Source organism: Pseudonaja textilis, chromosome Z (assembly GCF_049901715.1).
Source record: "Pseudonaja textilis isolate UNSWEBS1 chromosome Z, rPseTex1.2, whole genome shotgun sequence".
NCBI lineage: Eukaryota > Metazoa > Chordata > Lepidosauria > Squamata > Elapidae > Pseudonaja > Pseudonaja textilis.
In genome coordinates, this window is record NC_142008.1 from 61,637,384 (window position 1) to 61,652,670 (window position 15,287).

The 15,287-nt window shown below is 39.9% G+C and overlaps 1 protein-coding gene across 1 annotated transcript in view; it reads left to right on the top strand.

The window, feature by feature from the left end:
- ITGA9 (integrin subunit alpha 9) overlaps positions 1-15,287 on the top strand; it is a 496,160-nt gene that overhangs the window by 105,985 nt on the left and 374,888 nt on the right. Inside the window, 1 exon segment of the mRNA XM_087917165.1 lies at positions 3,524-3,691. Coding sequence (XP_087773291.1) covers positions 3,524-3,691 — 168 coding nt within the window.

Consider the following 15,287-nt stretch of genomic DNA (forward strand, 5'->3'; position numbering starts at 1 on the left):
AAACAAGCTAACTAATCTTTTTGGAAATTGCTGAATTACATAGTTTTCTTTGGTGTTGTTTAAGTGTAGATTATATTCAGTGTATCTGAAACCTTGTAAAAACAGTGAATGGTTCATGGTTCAATGGTCAGAACCTGCTGCTTCACTGGGCAGGATGGGACTCGGCTCTCCCTGCCAAGCAGCCCTGGTGAAGGATACGTGTCATCAGGTTCTCTATCCCTGGCAGCTCCTGTGTGGTAACTCCACCACCTCTCGGCATACCCGCCAGCTAGAAAGGGCAAGTAATAGTGGTAAAGCACACCCAGGCCCAGCAGACAAAAAAACTGTGAGTAGAGAAAGCCAGATTCCCATTGCAACCTTGCCTGCCCAGGCCAGCAGAGATTGGGGGGAAGCATGTGATCCTGGCTGGGCTCAGACAACCATAGCACCAATGGGGATTGAGCTTTTCCTGCTCATGATGACTACCTTTTGCCAGCTGGGAATGGGCATGCTTTACCACCTCTACTTGGACTTTCTAGCTGGACACTTCACCTTCTTCAGGCTGGGTGGACCTTTGGGCTGGGTTCTGGGTGGCGATAGCAGCAGCCTAATGGAGCTGCAGGCAGCCTTGGTGGTACCAAGGTGTGTCAGGTGCATGAGGGGAATGTGTTCCATATGTGGGCCAAGACTTGCGAGGAGGCCAAGGAGATGACTAGCAGTGACCTGTTACCGCAAGTCAAAAGAGATGGGACGTAGTAAGCAGCAGCAGCCCCACCCCTTCCTCACATTGTCTTCATCTGCAGGGGCAGCATAGCTGGAGGCATATTCTGTACCTGTCAACAGTGGTGTCCCCCAATGCAGTGTTTTAGGATCAACTCTCTTCATACTCTACATAATTGACCTCTGTGATCATATTAAGAGCAACTGAGTTCTCTTCGCTGATGATGTAAAGCTATTCAACAACACAGACAATACTACTACCCTCCCTAAAGACCTTGATTATGTATCAGAATGGTCAATCAAATGGCAACTTCAAATCTCAACAAATAAATGCTCTGTCTTACATATTGGCAGATAAAATCAGAAAATAAAATACAAGCTAAATAGTCGAGACCTTGTTGAAGATCCAAACTTTGTCAAGGACCTTAAAGTACTCATCTCAAATGATCTAAGTGCTAGAGCCCATTGTAACTACATAGCCAAAAAGGCATTAAGAGTTGTTAATCTAATCCTATGTAGCTTCTTCTCTGGTAATATCACACTACTAACTAGAGCATACAAAACATTTGCTAGACATTATACTTGAGTACAGCTCATCAGTCTGGAACCCATATCATGTATTTGATATTAACACAATTGAAAAAGTCCAGAAATATTTCACAAGAAGAGTTCTACACTCCTCTACACTCCTCTGCTCATTGCAGAATACCTTATGCCACCAGACTTGAAACTCTAGACCTAGAAAACCTAGAACTACACCGCCTCCGGTCCAATCTAAATATAGTATATAAAATCATACATTGCAATGTCCTACCTGCAAATGAATACTTCAGCTTCAGTCATAACAATACAAGAGCACACAATAGATACAAACTCAAGGTTAACCGAACCGAACTTGACTGCAGAAAATACGACTTCAGCAACAGAGCGGTCAATGTTTGGAATACTCTACCTGACTCTGTGGTTTCTTCCCCAAACCCCAAAAACTTTAACCTTAGACTGTCTACTATTGACCTCACCCCCTTCCTAAGAGGCCTGTAGGGGGCGTGCATAAGTGCACCAATCGTGCCTACTGCCCCTGTCCTATTGTTTTTGAAAGAAACAGCAGAAAAGTAAAAGGGGGAAGGGAGATAGATAGATAGATGATAGATAGATAGATAGATAGATAGATAGATAGATAGATAGATAGATAGATAGATACAAATCACAGACACACTCACAGACACACACACAGACACACAGACACACACACATATGGTATTCAGCTTTGTTCGGGTATTTTCCCACGTCCTAAAAGTTGTGCTTTTAAAGTTGTAGCAACGTTTCGGCAGAATCTCATCTGCCATCATCAGGTTTCTGTATTATGTTCGTCTGTGAGTCAGACTTTTACAGTGGTTTCAGTTTTAAATTTGGTGCTAGCCTACGCTGTGCCAGAATGGTTTTTTCTTCATCCTGATTGGTTGGGAGTCTTGGTCTGTGTTTATTGGTCTTGGAGTTTGCTGTGTTCTGCTTGATTGGTGTTTCTAAATATCTTCTCTCTGTTTTGTAGCTTTTTTTGTCTTGATTGGCTGGCAACATTGTGTTTCCTGTATTGGAGGCTTTTAGTGCAGCTTGGCTCCAAGTAAACGGACGGCTATCATTTATTAGGAAGCTAGGTTTCATCTGGGTGCCTGGTTGGGGTGTGTTTGAGCTGGAGGTATCAGGAGGAGTCTGTTTGTGCCCAGGTATTTGCCTGGCTTGTGGTGTGGAGATTTTTTTGTTCGAGAGTGCAGGCTTCCAGATAATGGACAGTCTGGTGGAGTCATCTCATGCTTTCAGGTCTTTTTTCAATCTCTATGGCTTCCCTGATAATTCTGTAGCTGGGGTTTTCTATAGTGGCTAGGGTTTTGGTGCCATTGAAGTTGATGCTATGACCGGTGGCTTTCATGTGTTGGACTAGTGAGGAAGTGCGTTCCAGCTTTTTTACTGCATTTTTGTGTTCACCTAGGCGGGTACTTATTCTTCTATTGGTCTGTCCAATGTAAGTGGCAGGGCATGATGCACAGGAGACTTCATATATTCCTTGGTTTTCCAGGTCAATTTTATCTTTGGGGTTCACACATTCAGTTGCAAATTTGACAAGATAAAAGAATTAAAAGGGAATAAGTATGAAGATATGGGAACTATTGGTGATTTAAATGAGAAAAGAGTACTTTGGAAAAGGCTACACTTAAAAGAAATGTTAATGCTTAAGAAATACATTTGAAATAAATGGAAATGAACTGAGAAGATGTTTAGAATGAAAGTAATATCACTTAACAGAATTAATGTGTTTGTTCCTTTTCTTATGTAAAAGTTGAAATGAAGAAGTAATAATAGAATTAAGTTAAAAATGAACAAGACAGGATGTTGAATGTAAAAATGAATATATAATTACTGTCATATTCACATGTAAAAGTGGTGACTCGGAATTATGTTGTATACTAAAAAGAGCTCTTTTTTATGTTGTTTTGGAAAAATTGAATAAAACTTGTTTAAAAAAGAAAAGAAAAGGATATTGCATTATTTGAATTGTTTTATTCCAGTAATGCATCTTAATGGTACTGGTGTATCACTGTCCTGTCCTCCCCTTCCCTCCCCCTCCTCCTTTTCTAATTATTATAGGAAAAGTATTTGTTTTGGGGTTGAAATATTTGGGGAATAATTGATTATTTCCAGTACTAATATTAAAGCTGATATCCTAAGCAAGTTTAAGAGTTCTCTTAAGTTAATTAGATAGGAACTACTTTCCACTAATATTAAAAAGATTTATAATAGTATGGAAAATAATGTGTGTGTTTTTTTCTTATTGTTTTAAGATCACGGCCTGTCATTACCTTGGATATTTCAATTTTCCTGCCAGCATCCATTGACATCACAGCTCCTCAGTGTCATGATGGTTTACAAGAAGTGAATTGTCTAAATGTCACTGCCTGCTTTAGTTTCAAAGGCAAACATGTTCCAGGACTGATAGGTGAGCTACTGCTTTGATAACTCTTGTTTTTACAATTCTAAAGCAGTATTCATATACTAGGAAGAAGAATACTTTATGGACAGTAACCAGTTAATTAAATATACTATGATTAATTCAAGAAGAGGAACAAATTATTGCCTTCATGCCTGATTTATATAATAACTCATTGGTATATTATATCTTTTGAGGCATGTTTAAGCAGAAGGGTCTGAACATTTTGGAAACTTTTGCCAAATTATTATATTTAGTCAGAGTATTGTAAAAATGGTACCCATACCGAATCTGTAGTATTTTGTCATACCTTCTTTGTAAAATAGGTGATGAGTGAGCATCAAATCTTGCTAGCTCTGAAGTGTACAGTATTTAAGAGAATTAGCAAATAACTTATCATTTTAAGTATCTGATTCAGTAACCTGAGTTGGAGTACTTTACTTACCTATACAGATCAGGCACCATTTGATTATGTTTTTTTTCTTTAAAATCTTAATATTATGTGAAAACAATGGATCACTATTAGAATCAGTGAACCTCAATTTTTCATTTAAGGCTTGTTTTTATGAAGAGTCAAATTTGTCTATATCAGGCAAAATATTGGCTATCAGACACCCCAGGGTTTTAAAGGAGCTGGCAGAGGTCATCTTAGAACCACTGCACCATATATTTCAAAAATCCTGGAGCACCGGGGAACTACCAGAGGACTGGAAAAGAGCTGATGTGGTTCCCATCTTCAAAAAAGGAAAAAAAAACAGACCCAGGAAACTCTAGACCAATCAGCCTAACATCAATACCCGGGAGGATACTGGGAAAATTAATTAAAAAAACAGATCTGCCAACATCTAGAAACAAGTAAAGAATAACTAGCAGTCAGCACGGGTTTGTTAAGAACAGATCATGCCAAACCAATCTTATTTCATTCTTCAACACAATGACTAAATTAGTAGAGCAGCAAAATACTGTGGACATAATATATTTAGATTTCAGCAAGACATTCGACAAAGTAGACCACAACCTACTTCTTAGTAAGCTAGAAAAAAGTGGAATAGATAGCACCACCACTAGATGGACTTGCAACTGGCTGGCAAAGTGTACTCAATGAGTAGTCCTTAATGGGTCTAAGTCTACATGGAGGAAAGTAAGCAGTGGGGTGCCACAAGGTTCCGTCTTAGGACCAGTACTCTTCAATATCTTCATTAACGACTTAGATGAGGGAATAGAAAGGGAACTTACCAAATTTGCAGATGATACTAAGCTGGCATGAATAGCTAACACCCAAGAAGATAGGCTCAAGATCCAGATGGATCTTGACAGACTAGGACACTGGGCTGTATCTAACAAAATGAAATTCAATGTAGAGAAAAGTAAAGTCCTACACTTGGGCAAGAAAAACCAAAAGTACACATATAGACTGGGTGAAACCAGGCTCAATAGCAGTAACTGTGAGAGGAATCTTGGAGTCTTAGTAGACAACCAGCTAAATATGAGACAGCAGTGTGCAGCAGCAGCCAAAAAAGCTAATGCAATCCTAAGTTGTATTAACCGAGAAATACAATCAAGAACAAGGGAAGTACTAATACCACCCTATAAAGCCTTAGTAAGACCACACCTAGAATACTGCATCCAGTTTTGGTCACCACATTATAAAATAAGATGTTGATACTCTAGAAAGAGTGCAGAGAAGAGCAACCATGATGATTAAGGGACTGGAGACTAAAACATATGATGAACAGTTGCAGGAACTGGGCTTGGCTAGTCTAGTCAAGAGAAGGACCAGGGAAGACATGATAGTGGTCTTCCAATATTTGAGGGGCTGCCACTTAGAAGAAGGGGTCAACCTGTTTTCTAAAGCACCTGTAGGCCAGACAAGGAATAAAGGATGGAAACTGAACAAGGAAAGATTTAACCTGGAAATAACTAGAAACCTTCTGACAGTGAGAACAATCAACCTTGCCCTCGGAAGTTGTAGGAGTTCCATCACTTGAGACTTTCAAGAAGAGATTGGACTGCCATTTGTCAGAAATGGTGTAGGGTCTCCTGTTTGGCTGGGGGATTGGACTAGATGACCTACAAGGTCCCTTCCAAGTCTGATTATCTGTTTATCTGTTTAGACAAACTATTGGCTTAATTTAATAAGATTTCATCTTATTTGATTGGTTCCAATAAGATGTCTTAATTCAAGCCAGTAGTTTATATAAACAAATCCACATTCGGGTCTTTGCTTTGCATCATTCTAGTTCCAAACAAAGGAAGGACATACTTCTGGCTACCCGTGATATCACTAAAATTAGAGTTTGAACTGCTTTAATGTATATGGAGGGAGAAACATTAAGAAAAACAGCAGAATTTTTGTCAATTAGGATATATATATGTGTGTGTGTGTGTGTGTATGTATGTATGTATGTATGTATGGTCTTGGCATGTTCGGGTCTTTTCCTGTGTAAGATTGAGAGTATCTTGGCGACCTTTCGACGAGGTCCCACTCGCCATCTTCAGGCTGGTGCTTTCGGCTTCATGCTTGTGTGAGCAAAGCGTGATCGGAGCTGCCGTCTCTCTATAAATACCAGTGGAGAGGTTGGCTGTGTTGTTATTTCTTGATGGAAATAACAACATAGCCAACCTACCCACCAGTATTTATAGAGAGATGGCAGCTCTGATCACGCTTTGCTCGCACAAGCACGAAGCTGAAAGCACCAGCCTGAAGATGGAGAGTGGGACCTCGTCAAAACATCTCCAAGATCTCAATCTTACATGGGAAAACACCTGAACACGCCAAGACCTGCATACCTGTACCCGTGAAAATCTACGAATACACACACACACACACACACACACACACACACACACAGACATTTGCTTAGATATGATATAAAGAGAGAACAAAAAAAGCATGTATGATAAATTGGATGAAAACTCTAAAGAAACAATGCCAACATACTTATGAGAAGAACTGTGGAACATATCTATAAAATTTACTCCAAAATACCATTTGCCTGAGATAAAAGAAACATTCTACATTCTATATGTGGTGGACTTGCAGAAAAATCCCAACGTATTGTAAAGATATACACCCAGGGGTGGGATTCTACTGGTTTGGACCGGTTCTATAGAACCAGTCGTTATGATTCTGTGCAGTTCAGAGAATCGGCAAATCACGCCACTGGCTGGCCCTGCCCCTCTCCACCCCCCTCCCTGCTCAATCAGTCCTTATCACGCATGCATGACATCACTGCCTGCAGCCTGCTTTTGCCCACCTGCCAGGCCAGCCATTACTACCTGCCTTCTGCTGTGGCCCTGCTTGATCTGATATCCCTGGTTGAGTGAGACTCTGCAAGCCCGGGTCACCTATCTGCCACCACAGGTTGCCTTCCCCCACCCCTGCCTTTTGCCTCTTCCCCCCCACTTGACTTTTGCTGCCAACACCAGTCGCCTTTCCCCACCATCACCACTACTTGCCTTAGCTGGAGAACACATGGAGCAGCTGTGTGTCATCTCCAGCCAGGTCAGCAGCTGCCTCTGTCCCCTGCTGTTCTAGCTGGCAGAGTTTTTCCTGGCACAGAGAAATTTAGCCTGCAAATCTCCCTCCCATCAGGAAATGGTTCCGGGTGGCAGAGAAGCAGCCAAGTTGAATCCTGTTTCTCTCTGCTGCCTGGAGCCATTTCCCGATGGGAGGGGACTTGCAGGCTTTTTGCTGGGCCAAGAAAGTCTGTCATTTTCCCAGCAAGAGCAGCAAAAGAACACATGGTGAGGCTTGTATTGGCTCAGGCCAAGTCATCAGCTGCTTCTCTCCCCTGCTGCTTTAGTTGGGAGATGAGAGAGTCTTTCCTGAAACAGCAAAAAGCTTGCAAGTCCCCCTCCCGTCGGGAAATGGCTCCAGGCGGCAGAGAGAAACTGGATTCAACCTGGCTGCTTCTCTGCCAACCGGAGCCATTTCCTGATGGGAGAGGGACTTGCAGGCTTTTCGCTGGGCCATGAAAGACCCTGTCTTCCAGCAAGAGCAGCAGGAGCACATGTGGAGAGGCTCATGTCAGCAAGGCACCCGTTGATCGAGTCTGGGACAGCTGACGGCGGCTGTGGGGAGCAGAGCCTGGGAGCCCCAATGCACCATGTGTGGTCACTGGAAGAGCTGACAGCTGGTGGTGGGGGAGCCAGTCCCAGAAGTCCTGATGCCACCAGAACTGCTGTTGCCTTCCTTGCCGCCATCACCATTGCTGCCTCACTGATGCTGCATCCCCCATCCCCTGAGGTATGGTGAGCGTGAGCCCTGGGATGGGTGACCGACCACCTCAACTGCTGCTCCTGCTGACTTTTTTCTGCACCAAGAGTGGAGGCGAGAGACAGAGATGCCCTCTTGGCATGGAAAAAAGTTGTACATGTCCCCATATTCCTCTCTCCACAAGCAGACTCTCGCAGTACCTTTAAACTTAGCATGCTTCACAAATGAGGAGGAGGGGATGAGGCTGCTCGCGGAGAGAGGAACATGGGGAGACATGCACATTTTCTCCGTGCTGAGCTGCTCTCACCAGTGATTCCAAATGTCTAATATGTTTTGCCCAGCTAAGACCAGATTATCAAGGAAGAGACAATAACATGCAGCAGATGTCTAGCAAAATTTAGTTATACTGCAGATTGGCTGTTTACATTGAAATCGGGTGCAAGATAGTGATGGTAGGTAAATTATTTGGCAGTTTAGTTTGGTATTTATTTCAGTAGGCTGATTTTAGAGAACTAAACAGGATCAGACCTGGTAAGTACTTGGCTGGGAAGCCAACACAAAATAGGGTGTGGTGAGGAATGGGGTTGGGAAGGAAACAAGGAAGATAGGATAAGATAACTTTCATTGTTATTTTTTTACTGTAAGTACACTGGCACAAATTAAAAGTTACACACACACACACACACACACACACACACACACACACACACACATTATATTTAAAGGTGTTTCTTTTTCAACATTTATAATTAATGATATAGTAGAAATTTTAAAATTAAATTAACCAAACTATACTTTGGTTAGCAATTTGACTGATGCAGTTCATGCTGATTTTAATGCAGTTTTCAGAGTAGCCTAACAAAGAGTGAGGAGCAGAAGTTAAGACAGGGTGTGGATAGCGTGCACATGAATGAATCAATGACATTTGTTTTTCATTGAGTTTTCATTAATTGAAATGTTTGGTATGTGTGTGCATATTCATTCATTCTAATACCTTCATTTTGTTCCTAGTTTTGCCCAATATCATGATCTATATTATTTTCATTCATTTCATTTAGATATCTGTTTTTTAATATATATTTATTTCTATTTTATCAATGGGAATAAAATACAAAACAGGAAAAAATCAGGAAAAATACACCCAACAGTGTTAACAAAAGAAAGAAAAAAAATCATATACAAAAAAGGTGAGGAAAAAGAAAAAAATGATCCAAATATCAAATAAATCCAACACTAAACATAGAAAAAAAAAATCTGTCCTGGCTGGATGCTGTAAATAATAAAAAAAAAAAGCCTGCACACAGTTATCAACTTTCTTATCCTTATTTAAGAAGAAAATATATTATATAAAGATATTTCAGATGAGGAAATTTCTAAATAATCAAATAGACCCAACATCTAATGTATAAAAAAATGATAAAAATAAAATAAAATAACAAATATTATACTACTCTTCAATCCCTGTTATTTGTGTTTGTATTTAAAAGTTAGAAAGTCCACAAATGGTCTCCTCTCTCTTATAAAGCTGTCTAGTCCAGTGGTGGCTAACCTTTTCGGGCTCCTGTGCCAAAAATTGTGTGCGTGCTTGCATGCTAGTGCTTGCGTGCCAGCACCCAGAAGGCAATGTGTGCCCCCCCCACTCCCCCTACACATTCACGTGCAATCCCACCCCAACCCACCACCCCCTTACCTGCACTGCATCTCACAGCTGATTTTACACAGGTTTGAGGCCTTTTTGCCTCCCAAGGCTCGAGGAAGGCTTCTTCAGGCTTCTACAAGCTTTGTAGGCTGAAATCTAGCCCTGTTTTGTCACTTCCTGTTTTTCTGAAAAAAAAACCTGGAAGTGACAAAATGGGGCTAGATTTCAGCCTACAAAGCTTGTGGAAGCTGAAGAAGCCTTCTCAACTGCCTTTGGGAGGCCGAAAAAGGCCTCAAACCAGCCAAAAATCAGCTGTGAGACGTGCACAAGTTTTCCTGCAGCTCGCGTGCTGGCACATAAGATGCCCTACATAAGAGGTACTACAGACAAAATCAGTAAGATACTACACAGGCATCACATCAAGACTGCCTTCAAAGCAGACAGAAAAATAGCAGCCATCCTTAGAAACCCCAAAGATAAAATTGACCTGGAAAACCAAGGCATATACGAAGTCTCCTGTGCATCATGCCCAGCCACATACATTGGACAGACCAATAGAAGAATAAGTACCCGCCTGGATGAACACAAAAATGCAGTAAAAAAGCTGGAACACACTTCCTCACTAGTCCAACACATGAAAGCCACAGGTCATAGCATCAACTTCAATGACACTAAAACCCTAGCTACTATAGAAAACCCCAGCCACAGAGTTATCAGAGAAGCCATAGAGATTGAAAAAAGACCTGAAAGCATGAATAGAACAGATGATTCCACCAGACTGTCAATCATTTGGAAGCCTGCACTCACAAACAAACAAATCTCCATACCACTAGCCAGGCAAACACCTGGGCACAAACAGATCCCCCCTGATAGCTCCAGCTCAAGCACACCCCAACCAGGCACCCAGATGAAACCTAGCTTCCTAACAAATGATAGCCGCCCATTTACCCGGAGCCAAGCTGCACTAAAGGCCTCCAATACATGAACACAATGTTGCCAGCTAATCAAGACACAAAAAGAGCCACAAAACAGAGAGAAGATATTAGAAACACCAATCAAGCAGAACACAGCAAACTCCAAGACCAATAAACACAGACCAAGACTCCCAACCAATCAGGATGAAGAAAAAAACCTGGCACAGCAGTAGGCTAGCCCCAAATTTAAAACTGAAACCACTGTAAAAGTCTGACTCACAGACGAACATAATACAGAAACCTGATGATGGCAGATGAGATTCTGCCGAAATGTTGCTACAACTTTAAAAGCACAACTACAATGACATGGGAAAATACCTGAACAAAGCTGAATACCATATATGTAAGTACCCGCGAAAACTTAAGAATGAATGAATGAATGAATGTGTGTTTGTTGGGTCTCCTGTTAGGCAGGGGGTTGGACTAGATGACCTACAAGGTCCCTTCCAACTCTGATTATCTGTTATCTGATTAGATTTCTGATACATGTTAGAAGTCTCAAACTGCATTTCTTTGAGTGCTGGGTCAGCATTGTAGTTCTCTGTGGGTTGGCTGGGGGTGGGGGAGATGGGGCACAAGCTTCCTGCAGCACCCTGCCTGCCAAAATGTGCAGGGCCTGTGTGAGGCCCTCCACACCCCAATTTTCACCCTGGATCACCTGCAGCACCCTGTCTGCCAAAATGAGGTGGGGGCCACATGAGGCCCCCATGTCCCATTTTCGGCCTGCTTCCAGCACCTGCCAGCCAAAATAGGGCATGGAGCCCCCAAAGTGCTATTCCCAGACCGGCCTCATGGGCTAGATTTAAGCACCTCACAGGCTGGGTCAGCCCATGGGCCTTGAGTTTGACACTCTTGCTCTATACAGTTTTGCTATTCTATCTGTGGTCAAATACCAATGATACATCATTTTATTATAAAAATGCTTCAAACTATAATTCAAAGTACATTTTAATCCATTTGTCCATACATTTTACCATTTATCTAATGTTATATTATACCAGAAGTGATATTCAGCAGGTTCTGAACAGTTCTAGAGAACCGGTAATGGAAACTTTGAGTAGTTCAGAGAACCAGCAAATACCATCTCTGCCTGGCCACTCCACCATTTATTCTCTGCCTCCCAAGTCCAAACTGATTGGAGTCCCAGCTGATTGGCTGGGTCTTCTTTTGTTGCCCTGCATGGGAGAATGGAGCTGGAAACAAGTTAGTGGGGTGGGGAAGGGAATGGAAATTTTGCAGTATCCTTCCCCTGAAGTGGGGTAGGAATGGCGATTTAACAGTATCCTTTCCCTGCCACTCCCACTAAGCCACACCTACAGAACCAGTAGTAAAAGAATTTGAATCCCACCACTGTATTATACCCATTTTTTTTGTCCATTTTACCATGCAGTCTTTTACATATTTTCCAGGTTCATTTTGAGTAACGTTTTATATGTTAGCAATCAAGTAGTCATCTCCAGAACATAAATCGATATCAAGTTCAGATTTAATTCCTATGAAAATAAAACTTTTTAAATCCAGTTTAAATCTTCCAAAAATTCTATAATAATTAACAAAACCTTCACTTATTGTTTTCTTGTTTTGTCCCTCTTTTTCAAATATCAATAAGTCCCAAATATTGTATTTATATATAAAAGCAATAAATAAATGACTATATACAAATGCAAACTGAACAAATATCTATCTCATTTCTCTGGTTGAAAAATTTCAGTTTTTTGCTGCAACATTTAGAACACTGAAATGGCCTTGTTATATTGAGTTTGTTATGGTAAGTTACTTGTGCATGATTAAATCTATATCACTGAAAACTACATAGTTAGAAGGAGAATTTGGAATGTACAAAGCTTTCTCCTCTTCTTTAATAAACTAGAAACAATTTGGGATCAATTTTGATAAATGGCTCTTTATTTCATGATTTAAAATAGCAATGTCTTCAATTCTAATTATGAAAGCCATGTGTCCCTTTACTGTCATTTTGTTTTGGTAAATTTAAATCGAGACATAGATTATTATGATCGCTATTGTTATTGCAACTATAATTATTGCTGTGTTAATAAATGGGTCATTGATAGTGTCCATGCAAATAGTTTGCATTTTTTAAACTGTGCTATATATCTTTGTTTAGTTAGGCACCATATTTTGTTAGAATGCAGTATAGATTCCATATTCTTAATGGGAATATGAAGAAACTGAAATGTCAGACTGCTTTTTTTATAGTGAAGATTAGCTCTTTTTATTAAGACTGGCAAACAGCAAACAACTGTACACTGCTATAGAAAGGATGTATTTCACTGATCACTTTTTAGAAAGAAAAATAAATTGATTTTAATACTATAATAAAATGTGTGTTTACATTTATATCAAAATCAGGCTTGATAGCCTAAACATGTGGATGTTTAGGCAATTCTAATATAAATAGATCTGACGTAGACCTCCCTGAATAAAGTGAGTCAGAATGTAATTCTACATTTTTACTCATGCATGCCAAAAACAAAGTGGAGAAAGATGTTTAATATACTACTGAACCTATTCGGAAATGTCAACTATTGTTCAGAAAGAATGTGGCCATGACTACAGAGGAGTGGTTTTTGGATAATTTTCTGTTCTATTTGAGAGCTAATGCACATGTTATGACAGTTGTTAGAGGGATATTTTGACTTGCTATATGAGAGGGCTGTGGTCACAATTCTCTAAGTCAATTTGTATATAGCCAGTTGCCTCACACATTGGATAGATTTTGTAGGGTTTGTTTTTTTGCAAGTGGTATTGTTTGCATTGTGAATCACAGTACATGTTGACAGCTCACTATATGATGACCGCTAACATGTGGAAGAAGCAGAATGGTATAGCCCTCTGTAAGGTGCCTGTAATGCACAATTTATTACCTATGAAGTTGATTATCATGGTTTGCTTGTCATTGAGGAGTTCTTTATTTATGCAGTTCTAAAAAGCCAGAAAACCAGAGATATATTGTATCAAGATATTCTGTCCCAACTGTCCAAACCAAGGAGCATATCAAATAGGCCATCATGATATTAACAATAGGGGGAATATAGTCAGATAACATCATCTTTTAACATGATTTTTGAACTAGAGTTCCATTACTATCCAGAGCAAAAGTCATAACAAACAATGTCCCCAATGTCCACAAGGCTGTATGTCAAATGCTGTCAAGGAAGAAAAAAAGGACCAGAAGTCCAGATGAGTGTGTTGAATCAGTCTTGAATATGCAAGAGCAAGATGAAGTAGCAAGAGATATTGTTTCAAATACAGGGCTTTCTCAGAGAGCTTAAAAAATGTTAAATACAATTCAGAAAATGTTTTTCTATAATATTAATTTGATAAACTGTACCAGGAAGCCTTAGTGATGTTGCCTTGTTCTCTGAATGTCACATGCCTTGACTGTTGCATCTCACTCTTACGTGAAGCTGCCTTTAATTGTATTGTTATAGATGAGTTCATATATCTATTCTACAGCATCTACATTGCTTCGCAGCAATCTCCCAGGCTCATTAAAATTGCTGATTATTATCTATAAAGCTAAGCATGATGAACGTTGTTTATTAAGAACCTTGTTATTCAAAAACATTTTGTATCCCCTGTGGGATAATCTAGGGTCTGTCCTTTTGAAAAGTAGGAGTAACATGGGCCAGAAGTCATTGTAGAATGTTCCATGTGTAGAGAGGTGCATCACACTCTTTTGCTGAAAATGCTTCCTTTTTTCCAGCGGATGATGTGAGAGGAGCATGAATAACTTTGAAAAGGAGAAAGAGCTGCAACCAAGGCAATGGCAGCTAAAAGAAACCTCAGTATGAGTCAGAACTGTCACTCAGGTAAACATCTCAGACAAGACCCTCCTAGTTTTGATTAAGATAAAGAGAGGAAAGGTTTTGTTTGAGACATTCAGATTACAGTTCTATCTCAGGCTCAGATTTCTTTTATTTATTAATTACTTTTATTTCCTGTCCATCTTGTTGCAAGGTGACACTGGGCAGCTTTTACCTGCTGTTGTTTTGGTTGGGGATCTTCCATGTTTTCTTTCTGCTGATTACATGGGGGAAATTATATTTTCAAGGATGCTTGAATTTTACTTGGTAGCCACCTAGATTTTATTTGAGCATTTTATTAAAACATTTTGTTAATAAATAATACATTATAAAAATCTGAAGCCGCAGGCAGTACAATAGTGACAATTAATTTCCAGAAGGGCTTGAAATATGTTCATGTTCAAGGGAATATATTTATTTCTATAGCCAAATAAGACTTTAAGTCTCATAGTAGTAAATAAAGTAGAGTAAAGTTAGAAATAAGGACTGGCTGAAGGTAGATTTAAATCCAGATCCTAGTTAGATACTCCTCTGACACTGCCCTGTATTTCCTATTCAATTATATAATGATGACCTTATGAAGAGCAGAACTCCAGAGTCTCAGCTTCTGTCTCAAACAGTTGTGCATATGTTATTATTTCATCTGTCCAGTACAGTTTGTGCTCACTCAGGATATTTTCCTTCCTTTTCCATATTCTTTCTTCACCTGACCACTCCTAGTCTGAAGAACCTTAGCTGAGTTTAAAACTAATGTGTATTAGTAGTCTGTTAATAATTGTTCCCCTGCCCCAAAGGAAAAATTTGACATGGATTATATGATATGAGAACCTGACTAAAATGGGAAACAAAATAAGATAAAATCGACCAATGGTACACTTAATTAAAATAAATCTACATCATTCAGAATGCATTCTAATTATGTTATCTGTATGAAAGACACAAAAAA